This window comes from Apodemus sylvaticus, chromosome 14 (genome assembly GCF_947179515.1).
Source record: "Apodemus sylvaticus chromosome 14, mApoSyl1.1, whole genome shotgun sequence".
Lineage (NCBI taxonomy): Eukaryota > Metazoa > Chordata > Mammalia > Rodentia > Muridae > Apodemus > Apodemus sylvaticus.
In genome coordinates this window covers 45,039,913-45,062,637 of record NC_067485.1, presented here as the reverse complement: position 1 = coordinate 45,062,637, position 22,725 = coordinate 45,039,913, and the positions used below count along the sequence as shown (strand labels likewise).

The window sequence follows — 22,725 nt, the reverse complement described above, 5'->3', positions numbered from 1 at the left end:
TATTCTCTCTGAGCTTCAAGAGCTGAAATTTCTTGCCTGGTTATCTTCTAAGAGTGTGCAGGATCTGGAACTTAGAAGAAGTAAGCCTGGTCATGAAGGGATACCTGTAGAAACAACTCCAGAAGCAGAACAGGGCATTTCAGGGAAGCAAGGAGAGTAAGAAACAATCCCAAGGAATGTGTGGCTGACTTCTAAATCAAGTATGTTCACACAATCCTCGTAAAAACCCCGGGAAGGGGCTTTATCACCTTCATTTATAGTTGAGGAAACAGAGGCACAGAGAGATTAACTGATTTAGAATCATAGGTCATTTGGAGTTACATTTCTAAAAATTAGGGGGTATGTGAAGGGATGTGTTCGTGTGTGGCAGGGGAGTGAGTGGGGTTTGAAAAAACGTCCTTTGACACCATTAGTTGCTTCATTTTGTTTTTTAATAGGGTCTCACAATGTAGTCCTGGCTGAAACTCTTCGTGTCTCTCCCTCCACAGTGCTGGCATTAACACACATGTGCACCACAATGCCCGGCAGTGACATAGTTTAAGATAGTAAGTACCTGTCCCTTCCTGTCTACTGTCTGGGTTCGTTCATCCAACTCCTCAAAGTTAACTGTGTCCCCAAGTGACCAGGCAGGCTCACAATTCCAGCCCAGCAGTCCTGCGTCCTTCCCTGTTGTTGGGAGCATTGGCCTTGAGTGATCTTATTAACAGGATCACTGGGACCATTGGGACCAGCTGTTCTGTAAACGTGTTGCCACAGAGTGTCTGCCACCGCACAGCTTTCTCTTTTAAGGATTGTCAAGAGTTCCGGGGGGAAAAAAGGTATTATTTTTAATTATTTTAAATAATTAAATTATTTTAATAAAAAGCACAATATCAAATACAGGGCAAATTTGCCAAGGGCCATTAGCAACATTCTGGGGGAGCAGGTGGGAACTAGTACCTCCTTACCATGGCTTTGCCTCCAATGCTGCTCCAGAGGGTGGAGAACCACTAACAGATATTTATCAGTTGCTGGAAAGTGGATCTAGTGTGGATGGAGGCCCCTCCTACAGCAAATGGTGACCTATTATCGGCAAGCCATAATAAATGAGTCTGTTCTGCATTCACAAGGAAATAGCATGGGAACTGTAAGTATAGGTAGAAGAGGAAGGGAGAACCTCCTGAATTTAGAGCACTTGATATTATTTTCCAGTTATTTGCACCCCCTCACCTGTGAGGAAAAGCAAACTGATAACTGAGAGATAGTGTGATACCAACTGTGGCAGGAGCAGATGTGCAGTTGAGACCCACTAATAATGGCAAGAAAAATTAGGATTGTGGTCCCAAAGAGGGAAGCAACTCCAACTCAATGAAGCAATGAATGTTGAGAAAGTCCTTTTCCTAGGTGGAAGCATCTAGGTGTAGTTTGGGGATCGTGCTTGCAACCGATTCATCTGAGGTGGCATATAGGAAGCTTCCTCACAATTTTCAGAGAAGCACTGACAACTTATAGGTCTTTTGGAGATGCTGAAATTCCTTAATTCCTACCTGTGAGGTAGGAATTACTACAGGTGAGGGGGTGCAAATAACTGGAAAATAATATCAAGTGCTCTAAATCCAGGAGGTTCTTCCTTCCTCTTCTACCTATACTTACAGTGCCCATGCTATTTCCTTGTGAATGCAGAACAGACTCATTTATTATGGCTTGCCGATAATAGGTCACCATTTGCTGTAGGAGGGGCCTGGTGACTCAAAAGCCCTAGGCAAGGCTTGACTTTGCTTTGGATTAGCCCAGACTGGGGTCCTCACCCCCTCTTGCTCTGTGGTTGCTGTCTAAATTTGGTTTTGGTACAGAACCTTTTGCTCTGGCCACCAAGACTAATTTCCTGTTTTACCTTCCAAGGAAGTGGGTTTTGCTTCCTCTTACCAAGGTAGGGAAACCATCAAATCTTGGGATTTAAAAGTCATTTACAGCTGTGAAACATATCTAGCGGGACCTCATTTCGGTCATAGGAACTCTGGTCTTAGTGCTATTTTAAAGACTAGAGACCAGACACAAAGCCATTTCAAAACAGCTTAGCTTACTGCAAAGTTTCTCAGGTCAGTTATTTAAAAAATTAGCTTAAGATGTGATAGCCATTATGTTGGTTTGGATATACAAGCTGGTAAAAAGATGTGTTTAGACGTTGACTACTTCAACACATCAGAGAAAGAAAAAGACTTTGGTGAGTTACCCGTCAGCTGATTTGCTAACTCGAGAGTTGATTCTTTCTAAACTTTTTGAATGATGTACTACTGAACTGCAAATGGAGACTATCGTGTTTTCAAATGCTGGTTTAGTGACTGAATTTAGGAAATCACATTGCCTTAGAGTCCTGTGTCTTCTAAGTAGAACTAGAAAAATATATAAAAGTTTAGGACTGCAGTCTTGCAAACAACATTCTAGTTTATGGTTTTCATGGACAGATGATAGTTAACTCTGTCTAGTGGCCACCAACGAGTGTGTTCATTACCATGTTGCTCCCAAAGCTAAATGTTTGGACTGCAGTCTTCTTTCCTTTGCTTAAGAGCTGCCCCCAGCATTTTATCTTTGACGGTATGTATGGTAATGAGTAAACAGGTGAAAACCAGAAGGGTGCTTGCCTGCTACTCAGCAGAGGATGGTGGCAGATCTGATGTTGAAAACAACTGTAAAGCATCATCATAACAGGCACATGTGCATTTGCATAGGCTATTTTTTGAAGTGCTGGCCACCAAATGTACAGGATAACTATAGTCAACAAAAATGCACTCCACATTTAAAAATAGTAGTGAGAATAAAATGTTCTAAACACACACGAAAGTGTGATGACAGAAATGACAATCACCCTAATTTGATCATTAGGCAGTGTACATATTCAAATGCCATTACACCACGAGTTACTATGTGTCAATTAAAAAGAAGGCACTAACAAAAACTTTTAACATTATTACTATGAATCTCAAATATTAAGGCTTTTAAAAATCATACCACAGAATATATACAGACATCTATGACCCCATTAAAGCAGTGTTTCTCAATCCTTCCTAATGTGGCAACCATTCAACACAATTCCTCATGTTGTGATTCCCCAACCATATTTTGAACTATAATTTTGTTATGATTATGAATCATAATGTAACTATCTGATATACAACCCTTGTGAAAGGGGTCTGACTCACAGGTTAAGAACCAATGTGTTAAAGCTTGGCCTTGTTGTGAAGGATACCCTCAAGGATCCCTAGCTCTTCACCAATGGTAAAATCCCAAATGTCTCTACACATAACTAAACTTCTAAACTACTAAGCAAACATCAGATGCAAATCCCACTTTTCAGTTCATTTTACAGTTGTACTTTTATCAGAATAGGTATATGTATTTCCTATTTTCTTTTCTCTTTTGTTTTGGAAACAAGGTCTCACAAATCTAGGATGACGTGAAACTCCTTATATATGGGACAGTGGACCGTGCCAGGAAATTTGGTGAGGATGAGCTGGTTCCGAGTCCTGGCACCCAGGACTTGCAAACAACATTCTAGTTTATGGTTTTCATGGACAGATGGTAGTTAACTCTGTCTAGTGGCTTGGACTAGTGTCTGAGACTAGTGTCTCAGGCGGCTGGCTTCATGCTCCCTACCAGATTCCTGGCCTTGAATCTGTGGCACACTTCCCATACAGAAAATGTGACCCGTGGTAATGTAGCCCAGAACAGAGTTCTCCATGCTAATGAGGTATCTAGAGGCCCTGAGGGTTTAGCCAATAAGCTTCCCTTTGGACATTCCTTCCTGCAAAAGGTATTTATTTAATCTCTGGCCTACCCTGAGGGGTTGGTATGCATCCATTTTCCATGAGAACAATCAGTCAACAGTCTGGAACCAAGGACTGTCTGTGTCTTTCATCAACAACAGCCATGGGGCGCACGGAAAAGGCCTTCACCTGTATAAACCTGAATAGTCCTTCACCTGCTGCCTAATCCTTCTGCAGTAGGCAGCCCCCCTCCCCTAGAGAACCACCACTAAGCTAAGGACTTTTACCAATGAACTCAGCCGGAGGAAAGCCCACCCCCACCCCGGTCCCAACTCCCCAGGACTCAGTGCCTTCTGGATGTCCAGGAGTTTGGGATCCCCCAACCCTTTTTTCCCAACTCCATGTGGTTTCCAGCAGTGCCTGGAGTTTGGGAACCCCAGCTTTGACCCCCCACATCCTGGGCTGCATTTTCCCACCCCACTGAGCAGTCTATCAGGGTATAGCAGTTCTTCACTCAAGCCCAGCACCCAACAGTGGCACGGGGTAAATGCAGTCTAATGCGCCATGATTCAACTGCCCAGCACCCCAGCAGTGGGGCAAAAGACAGACCCACACTCAAGTAGCAAGGGTAAGCCCCGAACTCTTGATCTTCCTCCCTTCACATCCCAAGTGATTCTAGCCTCGTGGCATAACACATGGCTTATTTCCCGTTTCTTTCTTTTTAACTTATCCATAAGTTTGGCCAAGATAATTATAACTTCAAAATTTTACATACACCTTCCTAGATTTTTTTTTGGCTTTACTTCTTGATACAGGCAAATTCTGATATACTATAGTATTTTATGGAGACAGTTATGTAGTTTTTGAGTGCACTAAATAAGTCATGTTTCTGAAAGCCCTTAAAAAATCTCAACATTACAAAAAAATCCACACAATAATTTAACAAGCATTTATTAAACACCTACTGTGTGCTCAGCAGTGTACTAGGCACTAAAGAGAGTGCAGTGATACAAATGTTACAGTTATCATCCCTGCCCTCAAGGAGCTTACAGTTTAATCCTGGAAATGGGAAACTACTATGCAGACAGACTTTAGAAAATAACTGCAGAGCAAGGTACTAATGAGTGCATGGATCACAGTACAAACTTGAAAGTTATGTGCTCAGGCAGAACAGAATAAGGTAAGATGCTGGTGTGAGGCAAACTCAATCAGGACATGCTGTCTCAAAAGGCATGAAGGAAGCAAATCTGAACAGAAGGTACAGCCAAAGAGTAATCTAAGCAAAAACAACAAACAAACAAACACGAGAGAAAGAAAGGCACAGAGGCAAAGGCTTGTAAGCTAACACTAGAAAGCTGTAGGAGGCTTGAATGTGGTATGCCACAGTAAACACGCTAGAGAGTAAGGAAAGCTGAGGCTGGAATGGACAAGGTTATGGAACACTGGTGAGAATTATCTGCTGAGGCTGAGTAAAGATGAGATACCATGGAAATGGAGACTAAAGATCAATTTTGAAGTGTTACATAAGTTGGATATTCTGGAAGGAAGCTGAAGGAAATCATAGTAACCTGAGCTTACATGTAGATCTATGTGGAAGGTTATAAGGGTATGGTAGAAATATAAAACAGAAACTACGCAATGACAAAAACAAGCCTCAAGAAAAATATGAGCAAGATCAACCGGGTTTTAGACCAGGAGAGTGGAAGGCAGAAAAGGATGACACAGTAACTTCAAGGTTGGGATGAGAAACACAAAAGGCGATGATTCTATTTTAGGGTACAGCAATTAGGCAATGATGCTTATTTCAAAAGAAAATACAAATTGAGGGAGAAGAACAGTTAGTTTTGGTTTCAAATATCAGGTTGTGTAGGTACCTGAGGAAAATTCTCCAAGCAGTGAGATGACATACAAAGTGGAAAATATAAAGTTACTCAAATACACGAAGTAACAAAACAGATAAATAGCAACACAGAAAAGTAAGTAAAAGCAGGATACAGAGATTATTTTTAGTATAGAGGGAAAAAAAGACTAATATACAAGAGTCAAATATAGAAATGGCCTAAAAAATACCAAAAGACAAAGAAAGGAGAATTCTTGAAGTAAGGTGCATTCATTAGTGAAGGTTCTCTAGAAAACAGACCTTACAGAATGAATCTACACATATGTAGAGAAAGGGCAATTTATTAGAGTAGCTTCCAGGCTGTGGTCCAGAGAGAGAACAATGGCTGTCTACTCATGGAAAGCCCTAGATCAGGCAGTTGTCTTAGTCCATCAGGATGGACATCTCAGCTGCTCTTCATACATCCCAGAACCGTGAAGTTCGCTCTAATCCTATGAAGGCATGGACTTACTAGCAAAAGAAAGGAAGCAATAGCAAAAGCTTCCTTCTTCCATGGCCTCATACTGAATGCCATCAGAAGGTGTGGCCCTGACTAAAGGTGGATCTTCTCACCTCAAAAGATCCAGATTAAAAGAAATAAGGTTTTACATTTGAAATGATTTAATTAAGAAAAAAAATCATCACAGGGGTACCCAGCAGTTTGGCTTCAGTTAATTCCAAATGTAGTCAAGTTGAAAACCAAGAACAGTCATCTGAAGCTCACCCCTTGTCAACTTGACACACAATCTATCTTCTTATGCCACGCTTAATTTCCAAATGAAAACAATAATCAGGTCATAATTACCACCTAACATGATACAACTATCCCATGTATAATTGCAAATGCCTTATATATTTAATCAAATCATAATCATACCTAACATGATAAAACTTTATTTTGTACTACCTCAAATGCATGATTAATTTTAGAATAAATGGCAATGTCGAGGGGCATTCTTTTGGTATGTCAAAACTTAAATATGGTAACTACAGATATTCTCTTAATTGATGTTACATTACATGATAAAGAAAACACAAATATCTGTACAAACACATTCTTAACAAAATATGACAGAAATAGTAGTCCTCATTTCTGCAACTGGTCACATGACCATAGTTGGTATTTGTAACTACTTTCCTAAAATATCCATCCTGTATATCCTCAAAGGCAAAAAAGGCAATATTTGAGGGGTGAGAGTTCATTTTCTGCTGAGGGTAGAGAGACTATTCCCTCAGGTAAACCCAGGAGTATCTGAGGGTTCAAAGTTCTGAGCCTCAATAGAACCCTACCACACATATCCATGACAAATTACAGATCCCATTCTTTACTAATTAATGCTCTCTTACTTTAACCACTGACACTCTCTGAGGCTGGGACTTCAATTTTCTTTGTAATTTGGCTAAACTTTGACTCTGGTTTGACCATCCACAATTCGAGCTGTGATTGCTGGAGAGATGATTCTCTTGCAGGGTACACTTAGAAACCTTTAGATTCTTTATGCATATCTGGAGCTGGCCAACTTTATCACTGAGTACACTGTTGCTTTTCACTGTGCTCTGAGATGCTAGAAGTTGGTGAATTTTACCAAGCAGCGCATTCTTTTCCTTTGTTAATTTATTCAGAGATGCTAGCAGGAACCAACCGGCATCATCATTTTCCTCATTTTTCTACAAATTTTCAGAAGTTTTATATATCAGACTCACCAAATCTCTTGCCTCACACAACTAGTGAATCAGGATAATTAAATGCATTTGTCCCTGTAAGTTTGGAAAACAGTTCACAGCATGGGCTTTTAATACTACTTGAGTTTCTGAGAGACTTCAGTAATTGTAGGTGTTTGCAAACTGGAAAACCTAGCCCAAATACTTAAAAAAAAAAGTCACCTTAATACTTCTATTGCTGTAGAACTACTTCTGGTATGAAAATCTGTATTACTTGGGATTCTCTAGAAAAACAGAACTTAAATAATGAAAAAAACACATATAAAGGGGATGTATTAGAATGGCTTACAGGTAGTTCAACAAATGTCTGTCTACCAATAGGCCCAATAGTACTCAAGATGATGACCAAGAATAGCCATCACATATTGGGAAACTCAACATTATGAAGTATAATGAGATTAAGAAGGACAACAACAACAAAAGGTCTTAATTTATACACTGACAATTCCACGTATATTTTAGTGGAATGTTGATTATGAAAAACCAGTAAGAGCTAAGGCAGAAATGGGTTAAAATGAAAAATTGAAAAAAATCAAGAAAAACACAAGACACACAGAATGGTGACTGGAAATGGGCAAGAAGCTTACTTAAGTGGTTTCTCACTGTAGGCTGAGGATGAGCTTACTCTTGCCACCTGTCCATCTGCCCAACCTGGAATCTACTCCTCTTTCCTTAAGGCAGTCTACAGAAAAATGTATTTGTATCACTAAGCTGTAACTGCTTTACCCTCCTAGTGACTCCTTTAAGCATGGTACTGGCAGGTTTTGTGTGTCAACTTGACACAAACTGGAGTTATCACAGAGAAAGGAGTTTCTGCTAAGGAAATGTCTCCATGAGATCCAGCCGTAAGGCAGGTGGGAAGGCCCCTTGTGGGTGGTGCCATCCCTGGGCTGGTATTCTTGGGTTCTATAATAAAAGCAAGCTGAGCAAGCCAGGGGAAGCAAGCCAGTAAGTAACATCCCTCCATGGCCTCTGTATCAGCTCCTGCTTCCTGACCTGCTTGAGTTCCAGTCCTGACTTCTTTTGGCAATGAATAGCAATGAGGAAAGTGTAAGCTGAATAAACCCTTTCCTCCCCAAATTGCTTCTTGGTTATGATGTTTGTGCAGGAATAGAAACCCTGACTAAAACAAGCATGTTTCATTGACAAAATAACTTTTTTTGTACTAAGAATCAAGAATATCCAAATCTAAAGATGGTTTCACCCTAAATAATATTTTAAACCAATTTTCCAGTAATTGCAGTGGATTCACACTATACTACTGCACATTATTTTACCTAGTATTTCTTATGTCCAAGGCTACATGGTTTCATTTGGCTGGCTGGAGTTTAGTCAGTTGGTAGCAAAGCACAGTGGTCATCACAGACTCTAACATCAGGCTGTATAGGTTAGAATCTTGTCTTTTGCTGGATATGTATGTTGGTTAGTTCCCTAAGCTTCTGTTTTATCTTCTATAGATGGGGCATGTAGTGGTGATATTAGCTCTTAAGTAGGATAAGATTTATCTTAGGGTTTGGCTCATGGCAATTGCTGAAAAACAAAAGAAAACAAAATGAAACAAAGATGTCAGCTATCATTCTGGAGGTGTAGAAATAAGAGCGAAGCTATACTGGTCCATGTTAGAATCAATCACCACATTCTTGAATACTTATCTGGCTTCATGGAGAAATTCTTTGAAACCTCATAGGTTTCTTCCAGTGGTATGCTGACAGCAAGTAAGTTAGGGAAAAACCACTTTACTCTGCGACATCTTAAAATGAGCTGCTGAGGATGGGAGAAAATAGTACTGGTGAACAACTCATTTCAGGACAGAAAACTGGACACTATAGGATAAAGGCTTAACAAATGCCACTGGATTAAATTAAATATGGATTGATTAATGCTTGAATTCAAGCCTAACAATGACTTCTATGTATTCAAATACTCCACAGCCTTTTCTACCATCATATGCTATAACACTTGTCCTGTTTTATACATGTGCTATATGTGCTTTGATAACTCATTTAAATGTTTTATTATTGGTAATTATGTTTATGTGTATATATTTACGTACATCTGTGTACACACCAGAGATGTTGGGTGCCCCTAGAACTGGAATTACAGGAAGTTTCGAGTCACCCAACATGGGTATTGGGAACTGAACTCAATGGTCCTATGCAAGAACAGTCCATACTTAAGCCATTTCTCCAGCCTCACTTACCTTTTGTTTTTGAGACTGGTCTCACTATATTCAAGGCTGGCTTGCTATGCAGTCCAGGATGGCTCATCTGCCTGTGCTTCCTGAGTGCTATGATTAAAGGTGTGCCTCGCCATAATGGCTCCAGTAACTGTTTTTTAAATGACCACCCCTTTTCACATTCACTCCAGTATAACGTTACTCTTCCCAATTGTATTTTCTTTTCTCTGAACTTCTGCCAGATGCTTAGTAATTCTGAGATTGAAGTATCTGGTACATATTACTCTGGGTGCAAATGCAAAAAGGGCAATTTTATTAGAAATCAAGGCAGGCGCTTCACAAAAGTATATGAAAGGAGTGGGCATGCATATATGCACACATGCAGACATCTAGGTGCTCTGAAAATGTAATCATTCTAGGTACCTTCTACACAACATAGAACTGACCTATGCAGAAACCCTGCCTTATAGGGTAAGGCACAACTCAAGCAGGAAGCAAGGGTCTTGACATAGGCAGATTTACCTGCTTCTGGTTTCTTAAACAATAAAGTTATTGGGGCTAGAGAGCTGCTCAGTGCTAGGTGAGGAGTGCTAGAGAGGAGGTAGGAGTGGTAATCTGTATCAAACAGGAACGAAGCAAACAGAATGGAAGATAAGAAAATAAGGAATAATGGAGAGGTCTGTCCTGAGAAAGTCAACCAAAGAACTAAGATAATCTTTTTCAGGACAGTCATGGTGTGAAATTTTTATTTTTCAGAGATTTCATCAGAAACTCCTTATGTGTCTTCTGAGTAAGATTAATGGAATAATTTTAAGTGTGAGGATTAATGTTGCAAAGCAAATGTTATTCAACTCCAAGCTCACTGTCTAGTCAAATGATCACACATGAATTAATAGTAACAGATGGTTTTCTTGCTCCTCATTACATGGAATTCTAAGATTGTTCCCAACATTTGGTGGACTAGCAGCACTACTAGAGTCATGGTACTTTAGCATATGCATTTTAAGAAGTATTTATTAAGTAGTAAGTAAAACTACTCAATCGAAAAGACACTATATTTTAGATGCACAAGACCTGATGTGTTCTTTTAAATCCAGTCTCATTACTTTACACATACAGTATTCTATATTTTGCTAAAAGCCTCAGAAGTGAAACACAGTGCCTGGTGACAATGAATGTAATGGTATATCTTTGTTGTTAGATGACTGATGGTGTATACCAGAGTGCAGAAGAATGGGGAGCCAGAGAGGTATTTGACAGATTACCACAGTGCATACTGGAGATATGCAAATGGATGGAAACAGATGGACGATAATGATGGATCTGCTGCGGCCATCTGAGAAGATCGGCCCAGGCTGACCATGTGGTCAGTGAGTTTATCCAGACTGGTAGGAACCTGAGAGCAATACTGTAATGGTCCAAGAGGGATGACGGACATTCTTTGTAAAGATTTTTAATGTCTTTTTCAAGCACCTCTGTCTTGTATGTGGTGCCAAAGCTTTGATAGTGCAAATATTTTTCAAACCACAGTGTATAGTGGGGAGGCGGAAGAAGAGTCAGAAGACACCTTGAGAACAACTGCCCATGCTCAAGAATAGTCAGGCTGAGTCTCCACTCACCTCTTTCTTTCCATCACGCCCACCATCATCACTAATGCGTCCACTTCCTTTGTTGACACAGGTACTGAGACTGGGGATGGTGAAGGATATGTACAGATGCTCAGGGACTCAATGGAATCAGTAAAGGTTCTAAATGAAGAAAAATGCTACAGTACTGTTAAAATATAGCATTGAGTTTGCAGAGGAATATGGAAATCTATCATCTAGGAGTATTAGAATAATAATTTAAATGTCTCATAATTTCTCTATAACTAGGATATCAAAATGCCAAACACAAATCTTAGTCTCATTGAGGTTGCCTTGGACTCAAGCAGCTTCTTAGATTAAGATTCACAAGGGCCCCTTCAGAGGGACGACAAAAAAGGACCACCGGATGGGAAGCAGTAGAGAAGCTTGGAGGAGTGGCTTCTCTCAAACTTAGAGCTAGTCAAGAAAAGACAAAATATAGTGTTTCAAGTCACAATAAGCAACGTACTGTTATTCTGAAGAATATCCTGAGCTGCCAAGGCTCTGCTTCATCAGATGCCCCCAAAGACAGCCACGCTAATCAACTCAGATCAGGGATTGGGCCCAAACTAGCCAAGGGCTAGCCTTAGCTTTGTTACAGCTACAGATTCTGCCTTTTTCATTAGACCTTTCCACTATTACATGGTTTCTCTAATGCAAAATAATGCTCAAGGTACAACCAAAGCTTCTCCTACACTCCTGTGATCTCAGGCTTTTCGGCACTGTGGATTCTCTGATGTCGAATGAGGCTCGATCTCTGAATAAAGGCTTTCCCACACTCATTGCACTGATAGGGCTTCTCCCCTGTATGTATTCTCAGATGCTGAATGAGACCAGTGTTCCCATTGAAGGCTTTCCCACATTCTTTACATTTATAGGGTCTTTCTCCGGTATGGATTCTCTGATGTTCAATAAGGCCCGACTTCTGACTGAAGGCCCTCCCACACTCATTACATTTGTAGGGTTTCTCCCCAGTGTGGCTTCTTTGATGGCCAATAAGATGTGAGCTCCGTCTGAAGGTTTTCCCACACTCGTCACACTCGTAGGGTTTCTCCCCAGTGTGAATTCTCTGATGTCCAATGAGGTGTGAACTATGACTGAAAGCTTTTCCACATTCATTACATTCATAAGGTCTCTCCCCACTGTGGATTCTCTGGTGCAAAATAAGGCCTGCGCTCTGACTAAAGGCCTTCCCACACTGATTACACTGATAGGGCTTCTCCCCAGTGTGGATTCTCTGGTGCAGAATCAAGCCTGTGTTCTGACTGAAGGCCTTACCACATTCCTTGCAGTGATAGCGCTTCACTTTGTTGTGGATATCCTGATGGGACAGAAGGGCTGACCTGTAACTGAAGGCTTTACTGCACACATTACACTGATAGGGTTTCTCTCCAGTGTGGATTCTCCAGTGGCGAACAAGGCCTGAGTTCTGAGCAAAGCTTTTCCCACATTCATCACATTTATGTCGTTTCTCTTGTGTGGGATTTCCCTGGTGCCTCTCTAATTTGCCCAAAAGGTCTTGGGTTTCTCCATGCGCAAGACCCACGAGAACATCCCCGTTGCACTTGGCCTCTCCATGTGGATGGATTCCGGGAGATATTACCTGTTTTGAAAATAATTCCTTGTTCTCACTCCTGGTCTCACCATCTGAAATAAACATAGTAAACAATCATTCTCAAAGTCACTTTCTCTTTTTTGTATTAGAAGAAAGGGGGAAATGAAGTTCTCATTGAAGCTACATGGAAATATAAACTCCTCTATTCAAAATAGGGAGAGCTATATGTGGGTTGATCAAACACAAGTACCAAACAAATGCCACCTAGGAAAGGGGTGCCAGGAAAAGGGGTTTCCTGACAGGGAGTAAAGCTGGAAAGGGATCAACTGAGCAGTATAGGCTGGGGAGTAGAAAGAGACAAAGAGCTCCTATGAGGTCTCCTGAGTGGGTGAGAATGTTCCACACAGTCCTGAAAGGGTTGGAAGTACGGCTGGCCCATGTGACAGAAATGTTCCAATATGATGGTCCAATGGGAACTGGAAGAAAGGTGTGAATTCAGGGAGTACTACAGAGGTGTCAATTTCTTAACTGGCAAAATGAACAATATTTACTATACAGGTACAAACTGTAAGGAATTCTGGGTTAGAGAACAAAATGTTTCATTTTAGACCCCAAGAAATCTCAATCTAGTATCTGTCTCTTGAATTCTAAGTTTCTTTTCTTTAAGATTTATTAGAAACATTTTTATGAAGCAAATTTATGACTATGTGTGTCACATGTGTTGGGTGTCTGCAGAAGCCAGAAGGCACTGTGTCCCCTAGGTTGGAGTTCCTGGTGGTTACGAGGTTCTTGATGTGGAGCCTGGCAATAGAACTCCAGTCCTCTGGAAGAGCAGAAAGCACTCTTAACCACTGAGCCATCTCTACCTACCCAAATCCTGAGTTTACGTTCCACTAAGTCCTCCAGAAATCTTATAAAGCTACCAGAAACACAGCAAAGGAAGAGAAAGTCCTTAAGTTCTAATAACTGCAGCTCTCCTTACCCAGGGAGAACATGCTTCTGTATTTCCCGGGCCTGTTATCTCTATTCAGATCCTGCTGGGATGGATCAAGAAGCCACTCTTCTCGAATAAGAGACACAGCCATGTCTTCAATCTTTTCCAAAGTCTGAAACAAAACAAGACCCTCATTTGGGGCCTCGAAAGGTTCCATAGCGTAAAACCAGTCTTGGTGATAACTATAGTGTTAGGAGAGGTGAAGAAGCAGGAGTGCGCTATGCAGGGCTGTGGAGAGCTGGGAGGAAACAGAGAGTGCACTAGATGTACTGGGGGAGGTGGAGGCGAGATCAAAGATTGGTTTATTACTAAGCAAAAAAGATTCAGGGAAAGTTTTTAACAGGCACCACTACAGACAGAGATGGGCATTTGCCAAGATATTGTCAAACAGAGATATGGGCTTTTAGTGAGAAGGAGGACAACTCACCTGGAACCCTGCAGTGAGAAGTCTAGCTGTCACCTCCTGATCTCCAGAACTTCCTTTCTGGGAAGGAGTAGGTTTCTGAGAAGAAGACATGGCTGAGAGGAGAAAGGAGCTATGAATTGACTAGTTCTATTGCAGGGTTGTGGGAGCTGGCATTCACTTATTATATTTCAGCATTACATGCCACGGATTTTGCACATAAAGTGCTGATATTTTAGACTCATATCCATGAATGCTCATAGAACATCTGTAGTTTAATGTACCTGATCTTAAACAGTCAATAAATTAAGTATACTGATTTCCTAATGGGAGCTGCTTTCTAATTTCTTCTCTAGCAAAAGTATTATCTTTGTGTTTACGTATAATGTTCCTTTAGATCCCAGTGTCCTACAAACTGATCATGAGAACCAACCAATCTCTAGTAAGTCTATTACCTTACTGATCTCTGCCATGGTTGCCCATGGCTGCCTCTCATGGAGACTGAGCATTTTATTAGCAAAATCAACCTTATAGTTAAGCAACATATGTCTGGGGCAACAAGATTTATGACTTCAGACAAGAATTACACAATTAACTAAAGAGTTTTTATGCTGCTTCCTTAGAAATATTAAAAGGTCTTAAGTTGCCTTTTGACTAAGATCCAGTGTAGGAATATTACAAGTTCACTTATATGCTGGTGGGGTGGCAAATGCCTATAGCTCCGGCCCTTACGGTGTAAGCAGGAGGACCACCACAAATCTGAGGCCAGGCTGATCTACAAAGAGAGTTCTAAGCCAAAGAAGACTACCTAATAAGAAGACTACTGTTCCAAAATACAAAAAACAATTTCACTTACACAAAACAAAGTATTATAAATTCCATAAATGGAAAAACAAAACAAAACAAAACAACCTCAAACCAAACAAAGACAAATAACCTATAATATGCTTTTCTGCCAAAAATAAGGTATTTCTAAAAAATAACAGAAAAATGGCAAAAAAAAAAAAAAAAAGGCACAGACTCAAGGCTTCATCTGGCCAAATATGAAGTAAGCACAGTGAACATAATGTTTCTGAAACAATGAATTTATATGCCCATAAGTAAACAACAGCAATAAAATGGAAGGGTTGAGGACAAAGCTCAGTTAGAAGAGTGCTGGTCTTAGGTGGATAACACTGAGTTAAGATACTTAGCACTGCCCAAAACAACAGACACACCCACCCCCTACTCTACATATACTTAGGGCTGCCATGATGGCTCAGTGGTAAGGTGCTTGCTGTGCCGGACGAGGACATAAGTTCAAATCCCATCACCCACATAAAAGCTTTATGTTTGAAGCCCCAACATTGGGAGTTGAAAGAGAACAGAAACGGCAGATCCTGGATCTAGCAGAAACAGACATACATACTCAGGAAAAGACCCCATCTCAAAAAGTAAGGCAGAGAGGCCAGAGAGAGCAGTGGGGTGAGGGGCAAAGGTGCTTTCCATATAAGCCCAACAGCTTAAGTCCAATTTCTGGAACCCATGGTGGATGGAAAGACCTGACTCTTGAAGGAAGTTGTTTTCTGCCCTCAGGGTAGGTGCATGCCTGTGTCTACACACTAACAGTAATAAGAGTAAAGTGGGAGAGACAGAATATATCCAACATGACTTCTAGTCTCTACATATGTACCCACGGGTAAACTAGTAGGGGAAGAAGTGAATGTTCTTCTCTCTGAAGATAAATAATGCAACAACATAGACAGAGTGACTGAGAAAGAACCACTTGTAACTGGTTTAGTAATAACCCCTGACTCAGTTGAGAAGCTTAAATAAAGTAAAAAGGAAACATCAATAAATATTAAAATTACTGTTTTAGCAACAAGTTTGATAAAGGTTTACAAAACTTCCTAAAGACTTCCTCCTAATTATATAATTATAAAGGGAAGAACAGTAACTTTATAGTGATTAGCCTAGCATGATTAATCTTAAGTCATCAAAAATAACACTACAATAGGCCAATTTTCTGAAGTGTTCTTGCTAAAAATATCCAACTTTAACCTAAATATGAGAAAAGTACAAACATATCTAATTTGTAGCCATCCAACTAATTCTAATCTATGTTCTGTTAAGGTTATAAAAAAGAAAGACTAAAAAAAAAAAAAATGCAAAAAAAAAAAAAGCCAAATTAAAGGATACTGAAGAATTTATGACTGGCTGCACTACAGTCATAGGGTGGGCTCTGGACCAGAAAAATCACTGGGACAGTTGGCAAAAGATGAGTATGAACTGTGGATTAGGTCAGTACCACCATTTCTAACCGTCTTCTTATTTTGGTTATCAAAAATGCTCTCATTAAAAAAGTACTGAAGTATTTGTAAATATAATGTTATGCCACTAGCAAAATCTAAAAAAGAGAGATAAGTCTGCTGTAAATGGGGTTAACAAATGTGTGAATTTATAAAAAAAAAAAAAAAAAAAAAAAAAAAAACCCAAAACAAAAACCAACTCTCAAGTTCTTTGTTCCTACGTTTACCCCTGGAACTGATGGTCTACTGCTGTCTTCTGGTCATGACACGGCTATGGCCCTTCAGAACTCTCAGCCACTGTGGCTATATATACAAGTCCTGCTATAGAGTGGGGTTAGGATCACAAGCCTCCTTCCCCATTCCCATGTAGGCACCGGTACTAAGAGACTTCTTTAGTGGTATAGCTGATGCTAAGCTACCCATGTTCCTACAAAAAAAAAATCCTTTACCCTACTCCTAATTAAACTCATTGGTTCCTAAGTTAGTTTTCAATAGATTGTTTCTTCGGTGTGCCCTTTGTGCCCCAACAGAGGTCAACAGCTATTTATCTGCATAGGAAAAGTTCATGTATTACTTCTATAAACATTGAAACCCAGAAAACTGGGACCACCCAAACACTGATGCTAGTTCGTAAACAAGACAGGTACCCAAATACAAGTCTCCTTCCTCACCTTTGTAAGTGAAATCTGGCCTCTCTCCTTTGTCCTGTGGCTTCTGGGACACTGGAGATTTAGGCATGGTGGCCAAGGGTTGGATGTGAATACTTGAAGGTTCTGATGCAGATTTTGAATGTGTGACTTCATCCCAGAGTACTCGGTGCCCATGTGTATGAGTTGAGACCTAGAAACAATGGGGCAGCAGAGTTATACAGTTACTTTGAGAAATTAAGTGACAGTGGTAGTGGAGTCAATGCCTTTCATGGGTGTTCATATTTGGGAAAGAAAGCCGTCTAATGTCATTTACTTCCTAGGACAGCAAGAAATTAGCACAGAAAGAAGGCATGTATTTCTACTCAGTACTAAAGAAAAAATTTGTTGGTGTTTCTCTACTATAAATACCAATATTAGGATACAAAATTCCAACTTAGGATGAATAACCCAGAAAACTTAAATAGGGTTACACAATAGCAAAACAGTCTTCTGATAAGGAACCAGGAAGCTTCTATGTTACGAAGTAGTTATCTTCAATTATCCAGGCAAGGCAAGCAAACACACAAAATAGTTTGGCAAGCTGGGCTTTACTTTACTTGCTTTGTAAAGTGCCACTGTGGCGCCACTCCCACCTATCCACTGCTCTCTGAGCAATGCACCTAGCACCTGTTAAGTGATCACCTGCACTGAGCTGTATCTACACCCTACTCTGATCAATGGAATAAATTTCTCCTCCCCCTAACAATCATGACACTTAGACAGCTTGTACCCAATCATATTCCAGTTACTTCTTGGTAAGGAGCGTAGGGGAGCAAGCAGGCCTAGACTGATTTTGGGTGCATGAGCCAATAGGGCAAATTGTATCCTCCAAGAAAAAAAGAACCATCCTTACCATAACTGTTAGCAAACAAACTCCCCTTTCTCTCGAACCCCAGAGGAAAAAGCCCCAAATAATTGGGGCCCTTGAGTACTTGAGTAGTCTCACTTGAGTGGCCTAAGCCTCTTGTACTGTTGTTCTGCCATTGAATAACGTTTCCTTGTTATCTGTGCAATTTTGTTGGTCTTTATTTCAATTCCTTGAATAAGAGGCCAAAGATGTAGAAACATCTGGCCCAGACCCTGACCACTGGGGTACCCCAGAAAAAAAGTAATATAAACTTCTTGTATATTATGGTCCCATTTAGTAAGCAAGAACAATAATACAACTGTGGGATCTTATGAGGATGAAAGTGGATTCTATTCTTTACAAAAAAAGAATTCTATCCTTTAAAAAATTAAAATAATTTTCATCTGCATTTACAAGAAACCAGTAAACAGAAAGCATTCCTCAAAGTGAAGCCAACGTCTTCCTACCCAGCTTTCAAGAATTCAGTCACAGCATGCACAGCTACTTACCGGCTGTCCTAGGACATTAATCTGCCTTTCCAGGTCCTCCAGTAGGGTCACCACCTCCTCTCCATTCTCTAACTGGTGCTCCTTAACTAGAGCCTGCAGCTCCCCTGGCAGGATGGTCAGGAACTGCTCCAGCACCAGCAGCTCCAGGATCTGCTCCTTGCTGTTCAAGTCTGGCCGCAGCCACTGATGGCACAGTGCACGGAGCTGGATCAGAGCTTCCCGGGGCCCTATTGTCTCCTGGTAGCAGAGCTGTCTGAAGCGTAGACGAAACAGTTCTTGGCCAGGCGTACTGTTTTCATGCACACTAGGTTGCTCTTCCCAACCATGATCCTCCTCTATCTTGACAATGACAAGGTCCTCTTCAGGAGCCTGGTCTGGTGGAGATGGGGCTGAAGAAGGCTTTCTTGATTCTGTAGCCATTTAGGGCGAGAAAAGCTCAGAAGGCCCCTTTCCTCTACCTTCCGTATGTTCTTAAAATTAAGTCTTCCAAGGGCCTCCAGGGTACTTCTTCCAGAACAGAAAATGATAAATATGTTAAGGTATGGTACAAACCATAGTAATTTACCAAGATATCTTAATGAGTGCCCTAAATCATCTGCCAGCCCAAACCCACCCAGGATACAAACCCTTTCTTCTGCTTTCTGTTGTGGGTTGTGGAGGATGGAGACCATGCAGACTCAGCCTAACTGAAATTCTGTTTAATTACCAGGTCCTCCTCAGCTGCGCGCATTGAACTCCTCACAGCACCTTGTATATCTGCTGCTCTCAACTGTCTTCTGTACTTTAGCTCTTAACCTTGTTCTAGTTTATGAACTCTTTAACCTTTTCCTCTTTACTACGCAAGATTCATGACCCTACTTAGGTTTCCTATTTTCCCTCCTGTCTCAGAGTTATCTCTTGGACTTCATCTTACTTTCTTACTCCTAAAAATCTATTTGGAGCAGTGGATCTGCAAAGAACAGAATTTCTTATCAACACCTGCAAATCTAAACCCATACACCAATGATCTTCCAGAATGTTACAGAAGTAAAAGACAGTAGTTTCAGTTTGACAACTTTCACTCAGCAGAAGACACCTGACATTAATCAATATTGTATCTGTTTATTCTCATACAAATGGTTACTCTACACTTTTACCAGATGATTTTTTTCTGTTTGTAATTATGAATAAAACCACTGAGATCATGCACATACATAATTTTGGACGAGCAGTTTTTAATTCACTGGGGTAAAACCCGGAAGTAAGAAAGTAAACTGAGTCTTAAGTGCAGTATCTAAAAAACTGCTGAATTGTTTCCAAAGTGGCTATATTTTGCATTCCACTAGTACTTGGCATTGTATTAAAAAAATTATAATAGGTTCATAGTAATGTGTCATGACTTTGACTTGTTTCTTTACTAACAATATTGAACATATATTTGTAAAGTATCTATTTAAAGATTTTGGCTCACTTTGCTTTTGTTTTTGGCAGTGTCTCATTCTATCAGCAAAGATAGTGCCACACTTGTGATTCTCACACCTCAACTTCCTAAATACTGGCACAACAGGCATGGACCAGGTTTATTTACATACTTATTTATTTTAAAGATTTTATTTATTTTATATATATGAGTACACTGTAGCTGTCTTCAGACATACCAGAAGAGGGTGTCAGATTTCATTATAGATGGTTGTGAACTACCATGTGCTTGCTGGGATTTGAACTCAGACTTCTGGAAGAGCAGTTGATGTTCTTAACCACTGAGCCATCTCTCCAGCCCCTACATACTTATTTAACTTGTTTAAGCTGCTAAAATAGGGTCTTATGTAGCCAGGCTGATCTTTAAGTGGTGATCCTATTGCCTGTCTCTCAAGTACTGGAATTCCAGGCAATTCCATGCTTTGCCCAGGATTATTCTGTAATTGAGGTTTTATATTGTTTCTATGTTTAAGATTTGAGAACTCCTTATATATTCTGGATACAGGCCCTTTGAGATACATGATTTACAAATATTGACTCTCTTCTTTTAACAGTAACCTTTGCAGATGATATTTGTAATTTTTTGAAGCATAATTTATCAAAAATTTTAAGGATTATACTTTTGATATAAAATCTAAGAAATTTCTGCTTAACTCCAAATCACAAAGGTTTTCTCATAGGTTTGTAGTTTCAGGTTTTACTTTTAAATCTATGACCTATTTTTAATTAATCTTTGCAGAGGTGAGGGTGTGGTTGGAAGCCCCCCCTCCTTACATACACATGACACCTTGCTCTAGCACCATTCACAGAAAGGATTATATACTGGATCACTTGCCTTTTCATTATGGGTTGCAAAATGTTTTGCTCTCTTAATTTCATACTCATAAAATATTTGCCTTATTGGTAGAATTAAAGAACATTAGAGGACTATATTTACAACACAACACAGAATGTGTCTAGTTTTAAGAGTGGAGGAACTCCAGGTCCAAAGAGTTTGCTTGGAGGGCCTGTTTCTTTGTGGTTTCTGCTCTAGTATATCTATCCCTTGCTAAGGCTGCAGTGGTGACTTCTCCTTCACTTTGTTAGGCATTTCATTCATGTGTTATAATGCTACTAATGGTCTTCAAAAAAGATGCCTTATGTAGTACCTGTAAATGTAACTTTATTTATAGACAGTAGTTAGATATTATCAAATTAACATGAAGTTATAACTGGAATAAGACAGGTCCTTGATCCAGTAGGACTGGGGTACTGCTAGAAAGGGGTCTGTGAGACCGTTCAGGAGGTCAAGGCGCCTGCTGCCAAGCCTCACAACCCAAGTTTACCTTTCCAGGACCCATAAAGTGGAAGGAGAGACTCCTGCAATTGTCCTGACTTCCACTAGGGTACTGTGGCATGAGTGGCCCTTACCCATCCTCCCCAAACAAAACAAAATTCTCTCTCTAAGGCTGTTTTTAAACTGGTGATTTCCCAACCTTAGTACTGCATTCAATTAATTATAGGCATGCACCAACATACGTGGTTGTGTCATTATCCCCTCCAATAATTTTGTGTGTACACCCTGCAATGTTGCATAGTACCTATAGATAAACACAGATCCTTACATACCATCCTTAAAGAACATCCAACCAGGATGATTGTCTTATCAACACAAAGGCAACAATCTTAGGCTTCTTCAGGATCAAAAATGTTAAAGCCTTGACAACTAAGGAAGGCACAACTCAACTTAAACAATATTGGCTTTTCAACAGATGTAGGAGATGTACTTTTCTTTCAGATTAATTAAACTTGAGCAATGTCTGAGAGCTTAATACAAACCAGGACTGATAATCTCCAGGTTTTGGAGATTAAGGAAAAGTAGATGAAACAAAAATACTTTGTAGTTATCTGAAACGGCAATTTTTTATGTTTTGGAGATTTTAAAAGTTAATTTAGTAGGCAAGATGGTTAGAGGAAAAGTCTCGCAGGAGAGGGCCAGACACACAAGAGCTTCTCAAGGAAGTTGCTTTGATGAATGCTTTTAAGACTTACATTTTTAATATTTATCTACAAGGAACTCAAAACGTGCACATTCACTAAAATAGTGATTGCTGTATAACAATACTTCAGTGAATTTGCCAAACAGAAGTATGTTGTCAGGTGGTGGTCAATGTCTTAGAAATCTAACAGAGATTATTCATGAATGACCTGAATTTTGGAAATGGGAACCCACCGAGTTTTCAAGCATCTATTTCAGTTAGTTTTAATAAATTAGGTAAGCAAAGTATTCTGAATAAGGTTTAATTTTGCTATCCCGGAATTATTGAGAGTATTTCGTTTGCACACAATTGTTCAGCCATTACATCAACCATTTTCTGAATACACTTCTTTTATGGGTAGAAAAAAAAAAAAGAAAAAAAAAAGAGTAACAAAAATCAAAGGTTTCCACGAGGGGCAGAGGCTTCAAAAGAAAAAAAAAATATTTTTAAAAAATCAATTTTGAGACCGATCGGCAAAACTGCTGAGTAGTTTTGACGGTACAGGGGCTGGCTTTACCAGTAAGAGCGTGCAAAACTACACACGAAGACTGGCTCCAGTGGGAAGTTGGGGCCGGTGTCGGCCTGCTCGACTGCCGCAGGCCCTGGGCCGACCCGCTCCCCGAGCTCGGGCCTCCGCTGCCCGTGCGCCCCTGCTCGGCCCAGCGCACTCACCGAGAGCTCCCCACGCTGCCCGAGGGCGGGAGGCGGCACAGCGCGGACCGGGAAGCGCGCGAGGAGACGCGACGGACACCAAACCCGAGCGGGACCCCTCCAGCCGCTAAGTTCCAAACCCTCGGAGCCGCAGAGCCGGCCAGCACG

The 22,725-nt window shown here is 40.4% G+C and overlaps 1 protein-coding gene across 3 annotated transcripts; it reads right to left on the bottom strand.

The window, feature by feature from the left end:
- Positions 1 to 11,200: 11,200 nt before the first annotated feature.
- Positions 11,201 to 22,676, bottom strand: LOC127664513 (zinc finger protein with KRAB and SCAN domains 8). 3 transcript variants are annotated; one of them, XM_052156590.1, is made up of 6 exons: positions 22,579 to 22,676; positions 18,431 to 18,937; positions 17,057 to 17,225; positions 14,122 to 14,213; positions 13,683 to 13,806; positions 11,201 to 12,792 (listed from the first exon to the last, which is right to left on the bottom strand). In XM_052156590.1, the coding sequence occupies exons 2-6, from the start codon at positions 18,848 to 18,850 to the stop codon at positions 11,837 to 11,839; spliced, it is 1,761 nt and encodes a 586-aa protein (XP_052012550.1). In that variant the 5' UTR covers positions 18,851 to 18,937; positions 22,579 to 22,676; the 3' UTR covers positions 11,201 to 11,836. The 3 variants fall into 3 exon arrangements, with proteins under 3 accessions (XP_052012550.1, XP_052012551.1, XP_052012552.1); XM_052156591.1 differs by having other exon boundaries at positions 18,431 to 18,934; XM_052156592.1 differs by lacking the exons at positions 13,683 to 13,806; positions 14,122 to 14,213.
- Positions 22,677 to 22,725: the final 49 nt, after the last annotated feature.

Excerpts from the sequence above, each read along its gene's own strand:
- LOC127664513 (XM_052156590.1), bottom strand. The coding sequence starts at position 18,850 with ATGGCTACAGAATCAAGAAAGCCTTCTTCAGCCCCATCTCCACCAGAC. Across the intron at positions 17,226-18,430 it reads TTAATGTCCTAGGACAGCCG|GTCTCAACTCATACACATGG; the intron begins GTAAGTAGCTGT and ends CATTGTTTCTAG. Across the intron at positions 13,807-14,121 it reads TTCTCACTGCAGGGTTCCAG|ACTTTGGAAAAGATTGAAGA; the intron begins GTGAGTTGTCCT and ends GTTTTGTTTCAG.